Here is a 26,512-nt window from a genome sequence, read left to right as displayed (position 1 = left end):
TCACACCCATCGCATTACTATACTTCCTCACTGTAAACATCCAAATGATTCGATTCAGAAAAATGCAATACAACATGCAGTACTGTAGTAATTTAGAAAGCAAAGATGGGTTTGTTCAGGCTGTAAATACACAACCTAAAGCAAACTGAAGTTAAGAATGTCAAAGCTTTAAACAGTCACCATTCAAAACTTCTCATTGTGAATCAAGAGCTCTTAAGGATTAAAGCTGCATAGGTCAAGTTAAAACACACACCATTAGTATTGTTTGGAAAACATAAGTTTTATTAATTTTGATTATAGAATCCAGGAAGTGTGACATCTTGTTCCACTTAATCTGGCAATGAAATCAGAAAACAAAAATGGTCATTAAGGCAACAGAGACCTATGCCCAATCCCAATTCTACCCTTAGCCATTCCCCTTTCCCTTTCGAGGGGTGTCTCGATTCTCTTTTGGTTGGAGGGGTAGGGGTAAGGGCCAGATAGCCCTTTAAACGAAGATTTTTCGGGACCACACTTCAAACGAAGGGGTATGAATTCTTAGCAACATGGCTGCTGCAGCAAACAAAAAGACAAAATGTAAGCTTTTTTTGGCATAAAATTTTAACAGAGTAATCATTTGTTTTATTTTACATTCAATTGGGAGTTAATATTAACGGTCGGGTTACTCAAATGTTTGAAAAACAAAAACACATGCTCATATTTGCTAGCTTCATATTACAGACTGCATGATAATGGCACAGCATATGTCTGGGCGATAACTGCTGTAGACATTGATGGGGGCTAATCCTCCCAATAATTAGAAAATCACTAAACCATTTTCTCAAATATTGCCTATTCGAGAGAGAAATTGAAGTTGCGTGTATTCGCGTCTGTGCATTTATCTCGAGTGAGTTTACTTAAACATCGATTGCATCCTCTCATCACTGGAAAATATGATGTAGCGATTCGGTATTTAATAAAAATCATGGGGCAGCATTAACCAGTTTATTTTCTCCTGGATGAGTGAGATGCAAAATTTCCGATATGTGCGTGTGTGTCAGTAAGCAGCTCTTTAATACAGAATGATAATTAAAGGCTCTAATGCACATCAGCACACCAGTATGTGTGTATTAGCTAGATAGTATAGGCATAGTAGTGGGGTCCCAAATTTTTGGGGAATAATTTCTCCCTTACCCCTTGACATTCTGTTTCAAGGGACAAGGGGAAAGGGTAGGTGGAGGGGTAGGGGTATAAAATAGAATTGGGACATAATAGCCTTCATGCCAAGCTGTAATTACTGTGAATGAGATAACATTCTACTTTGAGCTGTTCACACCCTTGGACTATTGCACTATCAGCACCCAAACATAGCATCTACTGAATCTGAGGTGGTCAGGTGGTACTGGGACGAGTTGTAGCTCTCAGAAAACTCCGAGTTCACAAGTTATAGTTATGTTTTCAACGAGGATGTTAATGCTTTTTACTAGTAATTATGATATGGCATGAACTTATTTTAAAATGTACACCTCCAAATTACACCACGTCTCTCCCCTTTTCTCTCTTACCTGAATAAACCTCAACTTCACACAGAGTGAGGTATTCATTGCGTCCAGGCACAATAAGGTTGACGTATCTCCCGCTAACAGGCTTAAACTCAAATGTTTGTGTGTTTCCAAGTGGGATGGGCCCAACAGTCGCAACCCTGTGAAGAGACAGAAACAGAAAAAGAGAGGGGTGTATCAGATATACTTCTGTCTTAAGGGCATTAATTATTAAAAGTAACTTAATCTTATTTACTTATTTTCTAACAATTTAGTGTAGGTATTAAGACCGCACTCACAGCTCATTATTGTTGCCGTTATTCTCCAGGCTGTTGCCGATACGGATCTGAACACCCTCGATCCTCTTTTCACAGCAGTCTCCACGATTAGTGATGCTAACCCTGGTTACCCTGTAGACGTCCAGCAGGTCAACTCTCCACCAGGGGTCTCTGTCCCCGTTAGTATGGCTGCATGACCCGAGCGCGTACATTGACTCCCGGTTACCATCAACAGCATTTTGAGCAGCCGCTAAGTTACTGTATGTGGAGGACTGAACCGCTTCGCCTCCAAGAGCAAGATTCCCTGTTTCACAAAGTAATAGTCAATAACTTTACGCTATGTTTTCAGGGAGAGGCTACAGGAGCACGTTCACGGCTGTAGACGTTTATTTCTCTTGGTTCATGTCCAATTAATTTTGATAAATAAGTCGCACCTGACTAAAGTCACAGGACCAGCCAAACGATTGGAAAAAAAAAAAGAAGAAATTATATATATACACATATATATATATATATGGGCTGTCGCGATATACCGGTATTGACGGTAACAGTGATATTCAAATAAACAATTATCGATATCATGTTAATTTAGTGCATGAGGATATACCAGTATTAGTGATAACCGCAATATTTAAAATGAACAGTTCTCTTATGATGACACCACATGTAAATACTTGGTAACAGTACCTGGTTGAGTGCCCAGGTGGCAGTATCGTGCCTTAACTCTGACACCTGTCACACAAGAAGACGCAGCACTCGCAGCTACTCTGAAGAGAGCTGTGTTCATCAGAGTAAGTTATTTTACTAGTCATAGACTGGGAAGTATTATACAACCTATTAACAGCGGTTTTCTGTGTTCATATACTTAAGTAAAGGGTGATTATTTTAATAAGTACCGCGTTTTCTTTACTTGTCTTATTTTTGTATTTGCAATCAATACGGCCTGTGCGTAGTAACACTTAATTTCTTTCTTTGTTCAAATCTATGAACAGTTACATGATTAAAACGGATCTTGAAAAACTGAGCGACCACACTGCTACATTAAACTCTGTAAAATGTTAAGTTGGTCACAGTGCCATGCACTTAATGCCTCATCTGTGGTCATTCAATAAGGTTCATTAGTTAAATATATAAACATTAATAAATGCTGTGGAAATATTGTTCATTTATTTATCTTAGTTCATGTTCATTTCAGCATTTACTAATGCATTGTTAAATCACAAGTTGTTTAACATTAATGTACTATGAACATTGTGTAATAAAAGGTAATTTTAAGAAAGATAGTTATTCAATGTATTAATCTTTGTTATGGTCCGTTCGTTAATACATTAATGTTAATAAATTGCATCTTATTGTAAAGTGTTACCATTAATATTTATTCATCATACTGCTGAACTTGACAGTATTTTATCTCTTGTCATTTCATAAGAGCTTCAAAGACGACGGAGAGAGCCAGAGTCTTGTGCCCTGCGTTTATCAGTATCAACATTATGCTCATTGGGTGAAAAAGAAAAACTCAATCAACAAAGTAAGAAATAATTTGACTGATATCTTCCCCACCCCAAGGTTTCTATAGATACACGATATATCGACATTGTGAATTCTTATGGCCACAATAACAGTGATATGAAAAATCTAATATCGTGACAGCCTTAAATAAAGGATCCTGCTAGCACTTTCATTTGTCCTATTACTCAAACATTGGCTCTACGTTGAATGTTATAGGGATTGATTGACACCAAGCAAGGCGATATTTTGGGCCATTTCTTATTTGTTACCAGGCATAACTAAAGAATGCAAAACACACCTTCTGGAAATTTTCTATAGTACAACCAATCAGGTGACCGCTTTGAAACTCCTGAAGCGTTTTCAATTGTGTGTGATCTTAATCAGAGGTTCAGTCAAAAGGTTCATAATATGGAGACTAGGAGCTACTATTCTTCACAGAAGCTTTGGGTTTTACAATTAAGCTGATAATGCATGTAAACTCATCTCAATATTTTGGATCCTTTTTTTGTGGCAGGTATCGGTCTAATAAGCCAGGGTTCTGATCATGTTGTCTGGGTTTATTTTGTGATAAAGAAATAACTGTCTGGATGTACATTATCCTTCATGTTAGCAAATATTCAGGAATATTATACTGTATGCGTTACTGACAACATTTACAGTATTGTAGAGCACTCACTTGGAACGCAGATGTACAGCGGTTTGTCCTCTGTTAATAAAAAAAAAAAAAGAATTAAAAAAAAAAAAAAAAACCCACACCACACTTCTGTCGACTCCGGTCCCTTACCTGCAAACACCTCGACTTCACACAGTGTAAGAACTTCATTATTCCCAGGTAAAAATATGTTGACATACTGGCCGTTAACAGGCTCAAACGCAAACTCTACAGTGCCATCAGGAACAGTGAGAACAGTTGCAACTCTGCAAATGCAAAAAGTAGTGTTACATTGGAAACCAGATGCCTCTAAACACATGTACAGATCTAAACAATTAAACTATACCAAAGTCTAAGGAGACTGTGTAGCACCTTTCACAATACAAATTATTTTTAGGGTTTTACATCACACTGCTAGAAGAAACAATGGTCTAAACTTACAAATGCCTAAATCACAATATGGAAAATAAATTCAAGGTATAGTAGGTCTTCTTGACAGTGGCTTGCCGAGTAGCTGGTTTGTGCAGGAGGTATAATTTTGCTTCCCGTATTGTCAAACTTGATAGCACATAAACATCTGAAGATGATAAACATTCTTACAGCTGGTTGTCGTTTCCGTTGTTCTCCAGACTGTTACCAATACGAATCTGAGCTCCTCTGATTCGCTCTTTGCAACAGTCTCCACGATTAGTGATGGAAACATTGCTTATACTGTAGACGTTTCCAAGGTCCGCTCTCCACCATGGGTTAAACTCGGCTTTAGTGTGAGTACATGACCCCTTCCCGTAATTGGAGTCTCTGTTTCCATCTACTGCATGTTCAGCAGCTCCCCGTGGGTTTCCTAAGGAGGACTGCACCACTTCGGCATTAAGAGCAAGATTCCCTGTACAATGACATGAAGTTGATAGCCATCTTGAGGCAACAAACAAGCCAATAAATCCATATCAATTCCTCAAACCAAATTCAGTTTTTAAATACAGGTATTTTTTTATTTTTATTTGTATCATTCCAAACATACCTTTCGAGTCAGCGACACACAGCCCAGTAAAAAGGGTTAGAAACAAGATCACACGGATGGCCATCCTGATTCAAGACATAACACACTGTCACAAATGGGAGACGAGAACAGTGGTGGATAGTAATAAGTATTTTACTGTAACAAATTGAGACATCTTAATTTAAGCACTTTTAATTTGGGAAGCTTACTGCAAACCATTCCAACTCATTGTACTCCCACTTTATTTCCTAAAAAGGGTGTCTTCAGTACTTCATTATTTTGAACTAGAGAAGTCGCTGCACCATGAGACATGATTGTAGGATCCGATTCGTGAAGTTTAATGAACCAGTTAAATTGGACTGCGAGGATCACAGCGGTTCTAGATTAACTGATTCAAATGATCAGGTCAGACTGACTCCAGTTAATAGGTCACTGAATTCACAAGTCTGTCTAAAAATGAAATCCTCAGATCTTGAGTGCGCACACATCTGTGGCGTGAAAAGTTAGTCAAATTTGAGCATTTATTGTAAATGAATAGGTTATATGCCACCACTTTTTGCAAACAAAGTCTGCTGTAAAAGGACGGTTTACTGTAAGCACAATAATAAAGCCAAGTTCCAAAATAAGCCTCACTAAAGTAGCCCATGTGGGAATCTGTTACACATTTAATCTGTTCATATTTAACCTAGATACGTCAGCAAGAGGTCTGATAAAGATTGCTTCATCTGAAAAGCCTCTGCTTGGTAGAAACATCTGATAGATGCCTCTACATCTAAACATCCAATTTGAAAAAATTTAGACATACTGCAGGAGAGAAGTTTCCTGCAGAGGTCAAATAGAGGTCTTCATGATGCATGTGTGCCACCTTGGAAATAAAGGTGGTTTAAAATTGTATAAAGTTAGATTAAGATTTGTACAAAAGTTTGCTCGAGGAGAAAAAAAAAAAACTCCACACAATTCAGAGATAAATTGTTTGGCCTGTCAATTTGATTTAGTTGTAATGAGATTGGGTGCTTTTTGGATGCGGCAACTGTGATTTTCCCACAAACACACAACAAAAAGAGTGGGTCAACGAAGTGCGAAACCAATAGAATCTAAGGCTTCTGCGATAGATTATCCATCTCTAGCTAATAAATGTGAACAGAAGTTGTTTGAAGGGTGTGGTATTAACTTCAGTCAAAACTTCTTTAGTGTTGGAACCCCTCATACTGATTTACTCAGTGATGAAAGGAAATTAGTATGGTCTAACAAGTGGGAACATGCTTCTGTCCACTAAAGATATGTTTTACACCCCTATTCGGAATGTGCCAGACTTTCATTTAAACTGCATGAGGATGGGAGTTAACTTGGGTCGGGAGCAGTATTACAAGAGAATATGGGGATTAATCATCCTGCAGTTTTTCCAAAGAAAAAAAATGATCTGAAATACATAAACGTATCAATGTCAAGGAAGACCTTTCACAAATCAGAAGTTATCTGCGGTTAAACAAAACGCATGTTTTATACAATGAGAAATTTGTTATTAAAAAGGTTTCCTATTTGCGTAAAAAAAAAAAAAAAAAAAAAAAAACCACGTAATAGGCCTGGACAGAACACTTCAAAACCAAAATTTCTATTGTAGATATGAAAATGAATACTCCCCAGCAGTCTATGGAGAGTATCAAGTTGACTAAAATTGTGCTCAGAAATCATGCTCCATTTATTGCTGAATAAGTCACTGACAACCAAATGTCGTGAACACTAAATGGAATGGATGAGCTGAAGGCCCCAGTCAAAGAAACCTGGGCTTCCAGACCACCTCAGCAGTGCCACAAACTGATCCCCTCCATGCCCGCCGAATTGAGGCAGTAATTAAAGCAAAAGGAGCCCCTACCAACTATTGAGTACATGTACAGTAAATGAACATACTTTGCAGAAGGCCAAACAATTTTATTCATTTATTTTTTTTTAAATTGGTCACAGGACTGTATACTATACACACGGTTTCAAGGGAGGGACGCAGAGCTCTCGGACTAAATCGAAGATATCTTAAACGGTGTTCAGATGAACGGAGGTCTTACGGGTTTGGAACGACATGAGGGAGAGTTATTAATTCAGATTTTTATTATTGGGTGAACTATCCCTTTAAAATGAATCAATCTGAAAGTGGGACCAAAGCCTTGGTGTAATTCAAATATAATTAACACATTTAAAAAGCCTCAATTTGGCGGTAAAATGTGGGCTATTTGTCCCCCCTCTCAACTCAAAAGGTACAGAAGATCTTGTCTTTCATCAGGTCCATGGTCACTGATCTTGGCTCAAAACGTTTGAGCACCATCTGACACTGTACATTATGATCTGACAAATCTCTAAAACCACTCTGTTAGTTTGAAGATCTTGCATGCACAGATTAATATATTTACAATTTCAATATAATGGTGTTCTCAGTGTCAACATTATTCATTCCTCTCCATTGTGTTAAGGGAGAAGCATGTAGTGCTCAGTAAAGATCACTGGCACAACAAACTCATTTTCAATGTTTTAAGACCTCGCACACAGAAGTCAGTCATCTTTGGAAATAGAGGAGGGCTTCAGAAAGAACGAATAAGTCATTTTGAAAATCTCTTTTGAGTATTGTAGTTTTTAATATTAAATGGAATTCACCACCATCTCAGTTAATATTGTGAAGCTTAAGGGGATTATTAATATGCCTGGAGGTGGTGAATTAATAGAAAAGGTCACACTGCAGCTAAAGTCCACCTTTAGTTCATCAGCTTGGTTAATGCTCAACAAACACTGGAATGTAAAGTGAATTTAATGATCTTGAAAGGAGAACCATTTTCATATGTTCTATACCAACGAACACAAAACTCAGTTCTAGTTAAAATAACTGAAGAAATACAAGAACAATACTGAATTTTCTAGCTAGAGGAACATCTTCAGGTTAGTGACAAGTAATTTGTAGAAGTTAGTATAAGAAAATTGAATCTTGGAAAGTAATTAGTAAACAGAATCTATCCATTGAAATGACACTGAGTGCATGTACCTTTTTCCTCTTTATGTCAGTCAGTTGATCTGGTGAATCTCCTACAGGAAGCAGAGACGCTAAAATATGTTTTGATATGATCCAACTCTCCACGGTAAGGTACTTAACTTGCCGTTAATACACAGATACACATTTATACAGGACAAAGAACAAGGAATCTAATTAGGGCTGCACGATTAATCGCATGTGATTGTAATGCGTGTCTCGTTAGTAAAACCGGTTCTGTGATTAGCGGTAAATCTCCATCACCTGCTTTCAAATGAGCTTGGCACTTAATATACAGAGCCGTAGTTTGTTGACAAGCCACGCAATATCGCTTCAGATGCGGTTATGAACGCAACATTGCGTGGCTTTCAGCAAACTACGGCTCTGTATATTTAGTGCCGTTCATTTGAAAGCAGGTGATGGAGATTTACCGCTAATCACAGAACCAGCTTTACCTTTACTGACCAGACACTCATGCGATTGATCGTTCAGCCCTAAATCTAATTAAATAAAGGCAACCATTAATAGAGCTAAAAACCAGCGTGTTCTGATCAGGGCCGTAGCTAGGGTTATAGCGGCCCGGTGCTGTTTGAAATGTTTGATTTGAATGTTCGTTCTGTTTATTTGTTTGTGCTATTTACACAGTTTTTTTTTTCTCCATGTTTGTAAGTGCAGGTACAGAAACTGAGTAATTAAATGTAAAATAGCACTGAGTAGTCTTCACTGCAACATTAAATATACAGTCAAACCACATTTTATTCAGACACCTTCAACATTTCTCACATTATCAGAGTTTATTTGCTCTAGTTTAGAAAATTGTAATAAAATATGACAAGAACTCAGAGTTAGACTGTCAGAACAAATTTATCTTTATATCATCCTAATATCAGATAACTTTGAAAGATATGTAATGTAAAAAAACAAGAACATCAGACAACTGTCAATAATTTGTTGACCAATTACCAAGTAATGATTCATTTTGTTCAGTCTGTGATGTTAAAAGGTTGCATTAGCAATTCTGGAAAAAAAAAACATGTAAGCAAAACATGTTGAGGTCAAAGTGTTGGAAAGTTTTTTGTTTTTTTTTATCAATTTCATTAGTTATCCAATGTATGAAAATTATTTGGGTATAATGTGCCACAGTTCACTTTATTTTGCTATACTCACTTACTTTTTTTTGCTATATATATATATATACACACACACACACATCCGGTTACATCGAATGATTCGTTAAGTATTCGTTAAGTATAGTAAATCTGAGTAACTGCATCTGGTACATTAATACATAAAACTGAGTAGAAATAAGTTAACATTAAACTTTAAAAATAACAATATTTATAAATTAACTATTTAAGTAATTTAACTTTTTTTATTTCCTCGAAACCTTTATAAAATAGTATTCCATACCACCACAAATACATACATGACATTGGCTTTTATTGAATTTTTACTCAATTATTTTGGTAAGTTTAATTTTAAAGTGCTATGTATTCTGATAACACCAAAATAATTAAAACGATGTAGTGCCTTGTGCAAAAATAAACAAATTTTTTGTAAAATACGCCCCTCTGTTTGATGCAGTTATTTAGATTATTCTAAATATTAAGATTTCAGATGAAAAAGTTCCATCTGAAATTTCCTTCAATAATAATCATTTTTATCAAGCTTGTATGTTTATGTTCACTTATTTCACTTTACTGGCAATGAAAATTACCTATTAATTGTCATTTAAGTAAAATTACTGAACTTAAATACGAGCTTAAAAAAAAGCTCATAAGAAAATTTCAGATGAACTCTTCATATATACTTGAAACTAGCAGCATAGAAAATGTGTTCAAAACATGCACATTGTGGAATGGTTTCCTTTGCTGCTCTATAAACCTAGTGAATACTAAGGAGACCATGGTTTCTGTCAACTGATTATTTTGTAGACATCTTTTGAAAATGAAACAATTGCGTGAGTTTGAGGAAGATAAAATTAATTAACTTTTTAAATTATTTTTTTTAAAAGTAAGTCAGAGTTGCGTTAATATATATATATATATATATATATATACTTTTTTGTTTAAAAAAAAAAAAAAAACTAATTATGAGAAGTGCCTTTTATTTCACTTGAGCCCCTGCCCCTCAAAATGTCTGTGCACGTCCCTGTTAATGACATAATTTAGCTATTTGGGTGAACTATCCCTTCAAGCTATCACAATGTCTGCTGATTCTTATTATAGTAGACATTTAGATGTTGCTTGTATTCGATTTGGCGGAATCAGTGGTGCAATTCTAATACAGTACAGCTTCTTGTGAAAGGAGCTTCTTCACTCTGAAACTGATCACGACATCTCTAAGATCTACTAGGACAGATGAGAGTGATCGGCTTGGATGCTTTGGTGATACAGATGCAAGCTGCTGTTGTGTTGAACCACAAACAAACTGTTTATGCTTAGAACTTATCTTAGTATTACTGAGATTCAGGTTCAGATCAGATCAGCCGATTTTTTGTTGTTGTTGTTGTTTTACTAAAAACATAAAGCACACAACAATGAATGCTAGAAACTAATCTTAATCCATTAAAACTAATTTATGACCAAACCTGCCACTTGTGTGTAAAAATTAAATCTTATAGGAATTTTTTTCTTCTAGACACTGAGTTAAAAGAATTAGTCCATTTAACACTATGACTAATGACTATGAAGCACACATTCATGACAAAATACACACCTCATATTATTGGGTTACTATTTAACTTGAAGTCACACTTGTTTGGGATGGAAAAGTCTTTGGTAATTCAATCAGTATTTGCATCAAAGCTTTTCAGACACTCAGTAATGTAATACTTTTACAGTAGGCTAAAGTTATACCTAACTAGGTTATTATTTTCTTTGTATTAATGATTAAAATTACTGAATTTAAAACTAATTCAGAAATGTATACAATTAACATTTAATCATTTTCTTACTTATATGATTATAAGAGTTTGAGGTATGACATGATATACTTGTGGAAATTAATATAAATTTATAGATATATGTTTGTATAGTAGACATAAGCAATGCTTAAATAAGCTTAATTTTAATGTCAGACAGTAGCACGAGGTTTTAAGGAATACAATTTTCATTACTGTTGTCATTAAAGTCAGATGTGTGCAGGAAGAGCAGAATTATATATGATTCAAATTGGTTTTGGATGTTGTTAACCTCACACCTCATATCACTATACTTACTCCTCATTGTAAACATCCAAATTATTTTTTGATTCAGAAAAATGCAATACAACATGCAATGCAGTAGTAATTTATTCATGTAGAAAGCAAAGATGCAAAAAGATGGGTTTGTTCAGGCTGTAAATACACAACCTGCTGCAAACTGAAATTAAGAATTTCAAAGCTTTACACCTTCACCATTCAAAACCTTTCTCATTGTGCACCAAAAAAGCTCTTAATGATTAAAGCTACATAGATAAAATGAAAACGTACACTATTAGTATTGCTCAGAAAACAGAAATTTGATTAATTTTGATTATAGAATCAGTGAACTGAGGTGTGACATCATCCTGTTCCACTTAATCTGGCAATGAAATCAGAAAAAAAAAAATATTATTAATTAAGGCAACAGAGACATAATCGTATATATATATTGCTGCATTCACGCCATGGCATAATTACTGTGGTTTTGAGATGACACGACATTCTACTTTGAGCTGTTTACACACTTGGACTTGGAACTATTGCATTATCAATGCCTAAACATAGCACCTAATGAATCTGAGTTGTAGCTGTCAGAAAACTTCCAGTTCACAAGTTGTAAGTACGAGTTCTACGAGGACGTGAACACTTTCATCATAAAATTACGATATGGCGTGAACACATCTTATGAATTGTACAGTCGTGGCCAAAAGTTTTGAGAATTACATAAATATTGGAAATTGGAAAAGTTGCTGCTTAAGTTTTTATAATAGCAATTAGCATATACTCCAGAATGTTATGAAGAGTGATCAGATGAATTGCATAGTCCTTCTTTGCCATGAAAATTAACTTAATCCCAAAAAAACCTTTCCACTGCATTTCATTGCTGTCATTAAAGGACCTGCTGAGATCAATCCAGTAATCGTCTTGTTAGCTCAGGTGAGAATGTTGACGAGCACAAGGCTGGAGATCATTATGTCAGGCTGATTGGGTTAGAATGGCAGACTTGACATGTTAAAAGGAGGGTGATGCTTGAAATCATTGTTCCTCCATTGTAAACCATGGTGACCTGCAAAGAAACGCGTGCAGCCATCATTGCGTTGCATTGCATAAAAATGGCTTCACAGGCAAGGATATTGTGGATACTAAGATTGCACCTAAATCAACAATTTATAGGATCATCAAGAACTTCAAGGAAAGAGGTTCAATTCTTGTAAAGAAGGCTTCAGGGCGTCCAAGAAAGTCCATCAAGCGCCAGGATGGTCTCCTAAAGAGGATTCAGCTGCGGGATCAGAGTGCCACCAGTGCAGAGCTTGCTCAGGAACGGCAGAAGGCAGGTGTGAGCGCATCTGCACGCACAGTGAGGCCAAGACTTTTGGAAGATGACCTGGTGTCAAGAAGGGCAGCAAAGAAGCCACTTCTCTCCAAAAAAAACATCAGGGACAGATTGATCTTCTGCAGAAAGTATAGTGAATGGACTGCTGAGGACTGGGGCAAAGTCATATTCTCCGATGAAGCCCCTTTCCGATTGTTTGGGGCATCTGGAAAAGGCTTGTCCGGAGAAGAAAAGGTGAGCGCTACCATCAGTCCTGTGTCATGCCAACAGTAAAGCATCCTGACACCATTCATGTGTGGGGTTGCTTCTCATCCAAGGGAGTGGGCTCACTCACAATTCTGCCCAAAAACACAGCCATGAATAAAGAATGGTACCAAAACACCCTCCAACAGCAACTTCTTCCAACAATCCAACAACAGTTTGGTGAAGAACAATGCATTTTCCAGCATGATGGAGCACCGTGCCATAAGGCAAAAGTGATAACTTAGTGGCTCGGGACCAGAATGTTGAAATTTTGGGTCCATGGCCTGAAACTCCCCAGATCTTAATCCCATTGAGAACTTGTGGTCAATCCTCAAGAGGCGGGTGGACAAACAAAAACCCACTAATTCTGACAAATTCCAAGAAGTGATTATGAAAGAAAGGGTTGCTATCAGTCAGGATTTGGCCCAGAAGTTGATTGAGAGCATGCCCAGTCGAATTGCAGAGGTCCTGAAAAAGAAGGACCAACACTGCAAATACTGACTCTTTGCATAAATGTCATGTAATTGTTGATAAAAGCCTTTGAAACATATGAAGTGCTTGTAATTATATTTCAGTACATCACAGAAACAACTGAAACTAAGATCTAAAAGCAGTTTAGCAGCAAACTTTTTGAAAACTAATATTTATGTAATTCTCAAAACTTTTGGCCACGACTATATATATATCTCTCTCTTTTTATCACTTACCTGAATAAACCTCAACTTCACACAGAGTGAGATACTCATTGCGTCCAGGCAGAAAAAGGTTGACGTATCTCCCGCTAACAGACTTAAACTCAAATGTTTTTGTGTCTCCAAGTGGGATGGGCCCAACAGTCGCAACCCTGTGAACACACACAGAAACAGAGAAAAAGAGAGGAGCACATCCGATATACTTCTGTCAAAGGCAAGTTTGTATTAAAAGTAATTTTATCTCATTTACTCATTTTCAAACAATTTGTATACGTGTTAAGACACAGACAGCACTTACAGCTGATTATTGTTGCCGTTATTCTCCAGGCTGTTGCCGATCCGGATCTGAACACCCTCGATCCTCTTTTCACAGCAGTCTCCACGATTAGTGATGCTAATCCTGGTTACCCTGTAGACATCCAGCAGGTCAACTCTCCACCAGGGGTCTCTGTCCCCGTTAGTCACGCTGCATGACCCGAGCGCGTACACTGACTCCCGGTTACCATCAACAGCATTATGAGCAGACGCCAAGTTACTGTATGTGGAGGAATGAACCGCTTTGCCTCCAATAGCAAGATTCCCTGTTTAACATAAAATATATATATATATATATATATATATATATATATATATATATATATATATATATATATATATATATATATATATTTTTTTTTTTTTTTTACTTTAATGAACTAAAGTATTATTACAATATAATGGGCAAAATAATGCTAAGCAATGTAATGCAAATGATTATTACATGGCTCTCTGGGATACTTGATTCTGATTGGTTATTCTTGATATTCCAAGATCTGATATTTCCAAATAATGATCGTCATTAATAGCAATGATGTATAACAGACTGCTCATCTGGGTATCTAATACCAGTCATTCATTAATTAAAAACAGTTTTGTCTCAAACTAAGCGCTCATTATCACAGTTGTAAAAATGACGGCATTCTTCTAACATGAGGGGGTTTGACATCACTGCATCTTTGTTACCAGGCATAACATTAAAGAACACAAAACACGTCTCCCAGAAATCCTGTATAATACAACCAATTAGATGACAACTCCAGAAGTGTTTTCAATTTTGTGTGTGATGTGCACGTTGAATCAACAGTCCATGGTGACGACATCTGATGCTGAGACTAGGAGCTACTGTTCTTCACAGAAGCTTTGCGTTTATTACAATTGATCTGATCTCAACTCAATATATTTTTTCATTTTTTTTTGTGGCAAGTAGCCGTCTTATAAGCCGGGGTTCTGATCATCTTGTCTGGGTTTATTTTATGATAACAACTGTCTGGATGTGCATTATAACTTATTGGTTAGCAAATGCTCAGTAGGAATATAATATATGTATTACTGACAACATTCACAGTAATGTAGAGCACTTACTTGGAACATAAATGTACAATGGTTTGTCCTCTTCTGTTAATAAAATAATTAAACAAACAATCAAAAGATTGATAAGAACATTAAATAAAATGTTAAAATGTTATCACTTATCTACAGTTTTCTTCTCTCGCAGTCCCTTACCTGCAAACACCTCGACTTCACACAGAGTAAGGATTTCATCGTTCCCAGGTAAAAAAATGTTGACGTATCGTCCGTTAACAGGCTCAAACGCAAATTCTACAGTGAAATCGGGAACAGTGAGAACAGTGGCAACTCTGCAAATACATAAAGAACAGAGTTAAAGTGGAAAGCAGATGCCTCTAAACACAACATCCCTAAAACATTTTTATAAACTACTGAAATCAAATTATTTCGTATAGCACTCTTTACAATCCAAATGATTGTTCATGTTTTATATCAGATTGCTATAAGAAACAATGGTCTAAACTTACAAATGTCTAATCACAATATGAAAATAACAAAACAAGTATGGTATGCCTTCTTGACAGTGGCTTGCTGAGTGGCTGGTTTATGGAGGATGTACAGTTTTGCCTCCTGTTTTGTCAAACTAGATAGAACATAAACATCCAAAGAGGATTAAACATTTGAAACATTTCTTACAGCTCATTGTTGTTTCCGTTGTTCTCCAGACTGTTACCAATGCGAATCTGAGCTCCTTTGAGTCGTTCTTTGCAACAGTCTCCACGATTAGTGATGGAAACCTTGCTTATACTGTAGACGTTTCCAAGGTCAACTCTCCACCATGGGTTAAACTCAGCTTGTGTGTGAGTACATGAGCCCTTCCAGTAATTTGCATCTCTGTTTCCATCTACTGCATGTTCAGCAGCTCCCTGTGGGTGTCCTAAGGAGGACTGCACTACTTTGGCATTAAGAGCAAGATTTCCTGTTCAATATGATAAAAAATTGATTCCTCAATCAATAATCAATCAGTTTTTAAATCCAGGCATTTTTACTTGTATTATCCTAAACATAGCCTACCTGTCAAACCGGCAACACGCAGCCCGGTAAAAAGTGTTAGAAACAAAATCACATGGATGGCCATCCTGATTTGAGACATAACAAGACATTGTCACAAATGGGAGAGGAGAACAGTGGTGGATAGTAAATAAGTATTGTTACTTTAAGTAAAATTTTGAGGTGTCTGTAGTTATAATTTTCAAGTATCTTTAATTTGGTAAACTTTTACTTCAATACAGTCTAATACCATAATATTGTACTCCACTATATTTCATAAAAACATGTCGATCCTTATTATTTTGAACTGGAGAAATCTCACCATGAGGCATGCTAGCGGTGTCCCAACCCAATCTCACAGCAATTCCTACTTATTTTACGAGGTGCTTTATTCGTACGAATTCGTATGACCACACTTAGTACAAATTTATAAGATTTGTGCCAAGTCGTACATATTTTACGAGTTGCACAATTCATATAAATTTTTACAAATTACCCCGTCCCTAAACCTAACCGTTACTGGGGTTTAGACAAATCATATAAAATCGTACGAATGAGGTCATACAAATTTGTACGAATAAGCCACCTTGTAAAATACGTACGAATTGGTCGTGAGTACGTCTGCAAGATGTCTGTTAAAGATCGCTACATCTGAAAAGCATCTGCTGTGTACAAACATCTGATAGATGTCCCTAAGATGTCAGTTTTACATACATTCTAAATCATAAACATCTTAAAGACATCAAATAGACATCTATTTGACATCTAAAAAGAAACTTCCTATAGACGTATTGCAGATGAGCAAACACTAAAAAATGTCTTGCAGACATCAAACAGACATCTCCATGATTGACGTGCTATCAGAGAAATAAAGTTTGTGTATAAAATTGTATAATGTTAGATGAAAATGTACTGTACAGAGAACTACACTTACCTTTTCCACTGGTGGCACTTGCGCGACTAACTTTTTCAGTTACTGGCGCAGAACATGATATAGTAAACGGATCTGGATAATAATGAAATTGTATTGCATTCAGATGTACTTTTTTATTTTACTTGCCATCTTTTAAACCACATGCCTTCTTTTTTTATTTCTTACAGTACACACATTGCATTGCTCCGTCTTGGTACCTTAACCCAGGGCCGTAGCTGGGGTTAGTGGGCCCTGTGTGAAATTGTTTAATATTTACTGTATGTTCGTTCTATTTTTTTATTTGTGCTATTTACACTGGTTTTTTTTTTTTTTTTTACATTTGTAGGTGTCCAGAAACGAATTTAAAATAGCACTGCATAGTTTTCACAGTAAAATAAAATACACACTCAAACTAAAACTAATGAACTAGTGTCCTGCACCCACCAATAACACAATATAATGAATTATATCTGATTTTTGGATTGACTGTGGATAAATTCTTGTTAAAACTACAAATTAATTCAGTTAAGAGGAGTGAGTGATTTGCTTTCATTTTCTTGAATTAACATTAAAGACACTGATAGCAGAGCTAGTTAATTAGGCGTGGTTACTTTAAGAGACAGTGTATCCATTATAATGATACACATCCGATTTCTTTCCAACTCTTTACTTTCACTTAAGACATAACCACAGACTTCTCGAAAACACTTTTTTTTTTTTCAAGTATTTTGACATATTTAGTATGTACAGTCGTGGCCAAAAGTTTTGAGAATTACATAAATATTGGAAATTGGAAAAGTTGCTGCTTAAGTTTTTATAATAGCAATTTGCATATTCTCCATAATGTTATGAAGAGTGATCAGATTAATTGCATAGTCCTTTTTTGCCATGAAAATTAACTTTTTAATTTAATAAAAAAATTAACCATAAAAAAAAACCTTTCCACTGCATTTCATTGCTGTCATTAAAGGACCTGCTGAGATCAATCCAGTAATCGTCTTGTTAGCTCAGGTGAGAATGTTGACGAGCACAAGGCTGGAGATCATTATGTCAGGCTGATTGGGTTAGAGTGCAGACTTGACATGTTAAAAAGAGGGTGATGCTTGAAATCATTGTTCTTCCATTGTTAACCATGGTGACCTGCAAAGAAACGCGTGCAGACATCATTGCGTTGCATAAAAATGGCTTCACAGGCAAGGATATTGTGGATACTAAGATTGCACCTAAAACAACAATTTATAGGATCATCAAGAACTTCAAGGAAAGAGGTTCAATTCTTGTAAAGAAGGCTTCAGGGCGTCCAAGAAAGTCCAGCAAGCGCCAGGATGGTCTCCTAAAGAGGATTCAGCTGCGGGATCGGAGTGCCACCAGTGCAGAGCTTGCTCAGGAATGGCAGCAGGCAGGTGTGAGCGCATCTGCACGCACAGTGAGGCCAAGACTTCTGGAAGATGACCTGGTGTCAAGAAGGGCAGCAAAGAAGCCACTTCTCTCCAAAAAAACATCAGGGACAGATTGATCTTCTGCAGAAAGTATAGTGAATGGACTGCTGAGGACTGGGGCAAAGTCATATTCTCCGATGAAGCCCCTTTCCGATTGTTTGGGGCATCTGGAAAAAGGCTTGTCCGGAGAAGAAAAGGTGAGCGCTACCATCAGTCCTGTGTCATGCCAACAGTAAAGCATCCTGACACCATTCATGTGTGGGGTTGCTTCTCATCCAAGGGAGTGGGCTCACTCACAATTCTGCCCAAAAACACAGCCATGAATAAAGAATGGTACCAAAACACCCTCCAACAGCAACTTCTTCCAACAATCCAACAACAGTTTGGTGAAGAACAATGCATTTTCCAGCACGATGGAGCACTGTGCCATAAGGCAAAAGTGATAACTAAGTGGCTCGGGACCAGAATGTTGAAATTTTGGGTCCATGGCCTGAAACTCCCCAGATCTTAATCCCATTGAGAACTTGTGGTCAATCCTCAAGAGGCGGGTGGACAAACAAAAACCCACTAATTCTGACAAACTCCAAGAAGTGATTATGAAAGAATGGGTTGCTATCAGTCAGGATTTGGCCCAGAAGTTGATTGAGAGCATGCCCAGTCGAATTGCAGAGGTCCTGAAAAAGAAGGACCAACACTGCAAATACTGACTCTTTGCATAAATGTCATGTAATTGTTGATAAAAGCCTTTGAAACGTATGAAGTGCTTGTAATTATATTTCAGTACATCACAGAAACAACTGAAACTAAGATCTAAAAGCAGTTTAGCAGCAAACTTTTTGTTATTCTCAAATTACAAACTAATATTTATGTAATTCTCAAAACTTTTGGCCACGACTGTAGGCCTATTTGTCGGTACAAAATCAAGAAGACTTTGAGACTCAACTCTGCATGTGCCCTGAACACCAGAACACCGCTGTGCTGAATTAAGCTCTTTCGCATCCCTTTCTGTTTGTTTAAACTGCGATTTGTATTTGTTAATTCAGGTGCAGGAGGATGCGAACGTCCGTGAACGCTCGGTTCAGTGTTGCTATCCGTGAAATGTGGCTCTCTCGTGCGCACCGAACACAGCGCGCGAGGAACCAGCTACTCAGTTCAGCTTTTCAGCGGGGCTGAAGCCAACTTGATGTGTTGAAAAATAAAACATATTCTTAAAATACACATTTCTGTTTTAATAAATGCTCATAGTAAATCATAGCATATTGCCAAAAACATAAGGTAGGTACAAAAATAATCAGCGATACATTTGCGACCTCATAAAAATTAAATGTCATTTCAAAAGGTCGCATATGTGATCATTCTGGTCGCAGTGTAGTTCCCTGCTGTATTACAATGCTCTTGAAAAAAAAAAAAGTGCTCAGAGACAGCCTAAAGTGTTGGGCCTGGAAAGAGGATGCCAAAAGTCCCTGGATGGTCTACTATTTCAGGTAAATTTTTAAAGTGTGGTGGATAAATGCAAATAATAAAACGTGTTAGAAAAAACTACAAAACTGGCAAATGTGTGCGAACGACGGTTAGGTAGAGAGGTGTACAAAATTAATTAATTAGGGTTTTAGTTACTAATAATCAACACTTAAACAGTTAAAAGTTAAAGCTAAAAGTGGGCCCATTATTGTATTCTCTGACCAAAACCCTCTGACGTTTCTTTCCCGTATGCGTAAAAACATCCAGCGATTGATGCGTGAAAGTGATACCAGATTAATTGAAAAACTCTAATAAATAAATTACATTTATGTTCCCTCAAATAATAATTTGACCTGCTGTAGAGAGTGCATTAATATTCAACTCACCTGAAATCCATCAATGTATCAACGTCACAGAAGAGCTTCACAATTCAGCAGTTTTCTGCTTTTAAACAAAATAATACATTTATACAATAAATAAATGACATGATAAATTTGTTAATAATTGTTTGCTATATTTATTATTGATCTATATATGTATGTCTATTTATCTATTATGTTATTTATCAGTCATCTCTCTCTCTCTCTCTCTCTCTCTATATATATATATATATATATATATATATATAAAATATATAGACATCAATAATATTATGCCCTGACAAAACATTTCAAACTAAAAATTGCTATTGTAGATATAAAAATGAATACACACCAGCAGTCTATGAAGAGTGGCTAGTTGAATAAGATTGTGATCAGAAATTATGTTTATTTATTGCTGAATAAGTCCCTCCCAACCGAATGAGGTTTCTGATATCTGAATATTCAACATTAAATGGACCTATTGCAAGAGTATCCAGTTTTTGTAAGCCTTTATTCTGATAAGAGACAATTACATACAGAATTTTGATAATTTCTGTATAAATGTAATCAGGAAGTTACAAGTAATAACAGGATTTTAATGAACTATTTCATTAGTTCATGTTCTTAACAACAGCAACCCAAAATGCAATGGATTTCAAAATGTAGGTGATGAGACAGTGTTTTTGCTTCTCTTTATACTGATTAATGTTCATTTTCAAGACTTACTGGAGCACAGGTAGGAATGGGTGCACTGAAATGTGGTTGAATAAAACTTATTCACTGGCAGTGGTGTGGTTTTCTCATATTAAAATCACTTTACACTTACCACAGATGCTTTTATTTAGAGTGCATTCAATTTAGACATTTCATCAGTTCATGTATCCCTTGTTCATAGTGAACAGAACCCATAGGATTTCTAGTGCCATGTTTTGTTGTTTGAAATCCTGTAATCAGACACTTTATGGGTGAACATCTCGTGATCAATGTGTATGTAGTGTAAACAGTTTTTTTTTTTTTATAATTCCCCACCTCCGTGCATATTACTAGAAAAGAAGCACACATTGCAGCTAAAGTACCCCTTTAGTTCATAAATACCAGAATGTAAAATTAATAATTTAATGGATATTGAAAGGGGATCCATTTTCATATGTTCTTTACCAGCCAACACAAAATGGTTCATATTTTCTAGTACAAATGCACAGTGCTTGCATTTATTTGTGCATTAAATTACAGATGAAAATGCTATAACAATGTGTGCCTTATTGTTCAGTTGTATTGTAGCTTAGTCCATACATTAAATGTGATGCATATAACAAATGCATTCATGATCTGAACAATGAAACAATTGTCTTTAAGTGCTGCTTTGCAGCAGAATTTGAACTGTCTGCATAGTTGAGTTTCCATTACTGATTCTGCTATTATTAATGTTATTATCAGATATCAGGATATTTCAGATAAACTAAGATGTGCACTTTTATTTACTGCTGTTCTCTTTTGAAAAATACAATGGATTTTTTAATTAATTTTAAAATGTAGGTGAAGAGACAGCGCTGTCACTCATCTCTGTATGTTGATATATGTTAATTTTTTTATGCTGGTAAAAAAAAAAAAAAAAACTTCTGTAAAGTGCTTCATTGATAAGTCATGTATACGATCATATTTATTTATAAATCCATTTTTATTTATAAATCCTGTTTTAACACGGTATGCATTCACTCATTTTGGTTGAGTTAATTGATTCAGTCAAAGTTGTGGCTTCTCATGTCCAAATAAAAGAGAGGGGAAAATATCCATTTTGCATATTTAGCAAATGCTTCCCTAAAAATGTGTTCAAGTGATATGTTTATTCATTCCTTGTTCCTGAACAAAATGTACTTATTCAAATTTACTTCTTATCATATAATCTAATGCTTAATCTGTGATCTTGCGATCAGGATGTAAACAGGGAACTCTATGGTTGGGTAAATTTAAACTGTTTAGTTTTGTGTGCATTGCGACACGTTTTTCAAAAGTAACATGGATAATTTGATCTCAGAAAATAATTGTAAGTAACAATCAGCAGTTTTATTTTTTTATTGATAAAACTTAAAACACTCCAAATACTTTTGCTGCTTTTTAAGTTCATTTATTTGATATGATTTGCAACATTTGATTTCAATGCATTCAATTCACTATAAACTGTAAAAGGGAAGTTACTGTATAGTGCTTTTGAGTAGGGATAACATGAATGATTTCTATTGACAACTGAAATAGAACAGTGCATTTCCCAGCATGCTCTGCATGTCTGGATTGGGATGCTAAACTCAAAACATTCTCCATTACAATCATATGTGTTACTATATTATGATCTCGCGATGCAAATTAACTGCCACTCTTTGTACAAAACACTTTGTTAGTGTGAAGTGCAGGATTTGAGTTGAATTCAGGGAAGGTTCAGTACCATTTACTGATCAGTGTAAAAATTGTTATGCTAATGTTTCAATTTTAAAATTATAATATCAATATTTATGTTCTTATATCAACACTTTTCCTGTCGTAAAAGGGAAAACATGGTTTGAATGCTATTGTGTGCTTTTCTGATATCAGTTTAAAGAGAGAGAGAGTATCCAATGTAAACACTGCTTTGAGCAGCTAGTTTGTTTTAAGGTGTGTTTACTTTAAATAAGAAATGGAGTGCTCAATAAACATGATTGCAATTCAATACTCCTTCAAAACTAAAAAGCTGTTTCAGGCATTGCAATTGATTTCTTCTTATTTTCATGTGTCTTGGATTCAAAGACTGTGGAGCATAGAGTCTTTCCTATTTTCCTCCTTTTATCTTTTTATTGCCTTTATTTTTCCTCAGATGTGTCTGTCAACATGCACATTCAAGTTAAGTAAATTCAGAAATATAAACTTTGTATTTTCTTTGTTAGTATAAGTAATTTGAATCTTGGAAAGTAAACAGAATCTGTCCACAGAGTGCATGTACCTTTTTTCTTAAGCTCTTTATGTCAGTCAGTTGATCTGGTGAATCTCCTACAGGAAGTACAGACTCGAAAATATGTTTTCATGTGATTGTTCAACTCTCCGATTAATTATAGGTACTTAACTTGACGATTTATTGTTTTCTTTCATAAGGGAATCTTCTGATGGTTATTTTACAGTTAGACTTTCATTGAGCTGTCTATCATTAGCAAAACTTGACACCTGTCCTAGAATAACATGTTAAAACATGGATGTCATGTATGCTAATAAAACGTTTAATGTTACTAAATTTGTATTTAACGTGATTTAATTGAATTAAAAGATTAAATTGATAATTATATGAGACTACCACGGTTATTCAAACTGCAAATAAATTATATAGCCTAAGTGACATTATCACTAACTTTGATTGTTGCGTTTAATAAAAAACAACAACAAAAAAAAACATCCTAAAATGAAATGCGATGTAAACTAAATGAAGAAGCTGTGGCAATATTGGATCTAACAGTAATGTTTTTATTGCGTGCTAACTATTGCTTTGTCTGTTATTACTGATCATTTATATGCGAGTATATGCTCAGACTCAGGTCCCAAATCAGCACAATATGTCCGTGCCCTATTGCGAAATGTGCGGCTTTACTTTTATTCAAAGGAAGAGAGTGAAGGTACATCGTCCATCTTTTTTACAGTCTATGGTGGGCACACAGGTGTCCTTTAGAACTGAGTGTTCTGATGAGAGGGTCAAAACAGGACAGGAAATAGCTTATTGCTGCTAAATTATGATGCTTGTTTTTATTTTTATGTAAATATCTTGATAATATTATAAGTGGAAGAGAACAGTAAAAAATTTTAAAGGCAGTTTGTGAACCCTTTAAAGGTTCCATTCTTCGTGATCCCATGTTTTAAACTTTAGTTAGTGTGTAATGTTGTTGTTAGAGTATAAATAATATCTGTAAAATTCTAAAGCTCAAAGTTCAATGCCATGCGAAATATTTTATTTAACAGAATTCGCCTACAATGAACGACCCGTTTGGACTACATCCCTCTAGTTCCTGCAGTAATGATGTCACATGTAAAACTATGTGCAGCACATTTTGCTGAGGACAGCTTCCTCAATCTCAATCAGTTTAATGCAGGATTCGCACAAAGATTATTCTTGAAAGATGGAGCAGTTCCCTCTTTGTCTGGAGAAGGCGTTGTTTATGGACCACAACCAGTAAGTGTATTTTATTATTTAAGTTGGTGCGTTTAACAGTTTCTGTAACTTATTACACAAAGGGCAACTCTGTTTACCTTTGTTAACTAGATGTTAGGGCTGTGCAAAAAAATCTAATGCGATTTTCATGCGCATCTCGTCAGTAAAGGCGTTCTGTGATTATAAGTACATCTCCAGCACATGCGTTCAGATCAGGATTGCCAGGTTTTCAAAACAAATCCTACCCACTTGCTTCTCAAAACTAGTCCAAAACTAGCCCAATTGCGTTTTCAGAAGGGCAGCGTGCGCTCAGCTGCTGTTGAATCACAACACAGGAGCCGCTGGCACAATCAGAACTCGTCACGTATTTCTGAAGGAGGGACTTCATAGAACAAGGAAGTCATCAGCCAGTTTTTATGACAGTGAAAACAGCGGTATACAGATTGTATACAGGTGAATTTTGTGAAAAATACAAAAGTTTTTTTACAAGCGTATATTGCACACTGTAAACACAATCAAAGCTTCAAAAAAGCACAAAAAACAGGACCTTTAAGGGGCAAAAAACTGAGGTGAAAGTTAAAAAAAAATTGTATTATATGTCGTTTGTGTGAGTAGGATGCATTTCATACAAGATCTGGCAACTGGACAGCCTTGGAATAATATATTGATGTGATTATTCATATAACAAGGTTTGGGCCATACAAATTACAGGAGCGTTTAATGGATTGTACACACAATAGTACACATATACACTTTTATACAGGACAGAGTACAAGGCTTCTAATTAAATAAGTGCAGCCATTAATATTGCTAAAGATGAACATATGTGTGATGATTAAAAAAGAAAAGAAAAAAAGTTGATCCATGAATATTTCTGCAGCCACTGTACTTAAGACTGACATGAAGCATGAGAACCAGGGACAAATGCAACACAAATGCCTTGGTTGCTCTGAACAATGTTAAATAATAATAATAAACAATAATTTAATAAAAAATAAAAAACTCAAAAATGTATTCAATTTTAAACCTAATTTATATAATGATGCAAACGTAAAAGTTAGTACATTAATACAGCTCATCAATAAACCAAAGAGGAAGTCACGCAGTTTGCACAAGAAGGTGTTTTCAGCACTTCCCTGACGATTTTATCAGTTAGCCATATAGTGTAGCAACTTAAAGGCTACACATGACAATTCTTACTAGCAATGTAATAACAGCGCTGTTTAGAGACGCTGCAGCAGAAGAGTGTTTAGAGACACACAGAGGTACGTTAGCCTAATTCACTCTCTCTCTCTCTCTCTCTCTCTCTCTCTCTGTGTGTGTGTGTGTGTGTGTGTGTGTGTGTGTGTCTCTGTCGCTCTCTTTCTAATAACTTCATTAACAACTGCATTAGAATGCTATCAACGGCTCAAGCCTCCGTTACTAACAATGTTTTGGTACTAGCTACTAATACTAATAGCGATTTAAGTACAAAAACTGGACAAATCCCTTTAAATAAATCATAGGATCGATGTCTCGAGGTATGGTAACCATAGTACAAGCGGAAAAATTGCCTCCGGGCTGTTGAGTTATTAGAAAAATAATGCGTTATTACTGTTAACTATGTGAAGTGATATGGAACTGTAATGCGGTCAAAAGAGCTGCCTGGAACTACGTTCGCCGTGCGTTTCCCAGAAAATAATTGCACACCTCAGAACGTTCGTCAGCCAATCAGATTCAAGCATTCAACGGCCCTGTAGTATAATATCATAGAATGACCAGCAAAACATCACTTGTGCCATATTCAGCTTGTTCAGAGAGGACTATACTTACACAAATCACAATTTTGTAATTTCCTCAATATTTATATCAATTAAACATAAACATGTATATTTTTTAGTACAGTGTAAGCATACTAATGGGGCTACATAATTTAAATAAAACAGAAGTTGAGGTTATGGTTGTCTACTACAAATAATTAATCATGAAAATTGTTGATTATTGCATTTCCTTATTACTCCTGTGCCAGAAGTTTCTTTTATGAAATTTACCATTTATTTCCAAATCAATTTGTAATGCTTTATTTTGAAAAATTATTCTCCTGAAACTTCTTACGAACATTTAAAGGGAATTGTTCTGCCTTTTTAACAACCCTTTTTGCATTCTTATAGTTGGCTTTGGATGCAATCTTAATGGCATCAATCACAGAATCAGCTTCTTTTGTTGATTTGTATGCAGTGATTCCTCCTCCAATTGCTCCTGCAAGGGCTGCAGTTCCAGCAACAACACCTATAGCGATTCCTGTACCAGCTGCTGCTCCAATGCCAGTGCCTGCAGCAACTCCTACTACTGCTGCTCCTGCTCCTGCTACTCCTACTCCTGCTGCTGTTGCTGCTCCTGCT

The 26,512-nt window shown here is 35.9% G+C and overlaps 1 protein-coding gene across 1 annotated transcript in view; it reads right to left on the bottom strand.

Annotated features, from left to right (window-relative positions):
• Positions 1-271: 271 nt before the first annotated feature.
• LOC132100117 (uncharacterized) overlaps positions 272-26,512 on the bottom strand; it is a 65,965-nt gene continuing 39,724 nt past the window's right edge. The window contains exons 7-10 of the mRNA XM_059505795.1: positions 14,820-14,852; positions 1,820-2,102; positions 1,545-1,681; positions 272-334 (exon numbers count right to left, since the gene is read on the bottom strand). Of these exons, the coding sequence (XP_059361778.1) occupies positions 330-334; positions 1,545-1,681; positions 1,820-2,102; positions 14,820-14,852 (458 nt within the window). The 3' untranslated portion in view covers positions 272-329. The remainder of the gene's footprint in view (positions 335-1,544; positions 1,682-1,819; positions 2,103-14,819; positions 14,853-26,512) is intronic.

This window comes from Carassius carassius, chromosome 2, assembly GCF_963082965.1.
Source record: "Carassius carassius chromosome 2, fCarCar2.1, whole genome shotgun sequence".
NCBI lineage: Eukaryota > Metazoa > Chordata > Actinopteri > Cypriniformes > Cyprinidae > Carassius > Carassius carassius.
Note: the sequence above shows the minus strand (reverse complement) of the source record. Positions and strands in the feature narration are given on the sequence as shown.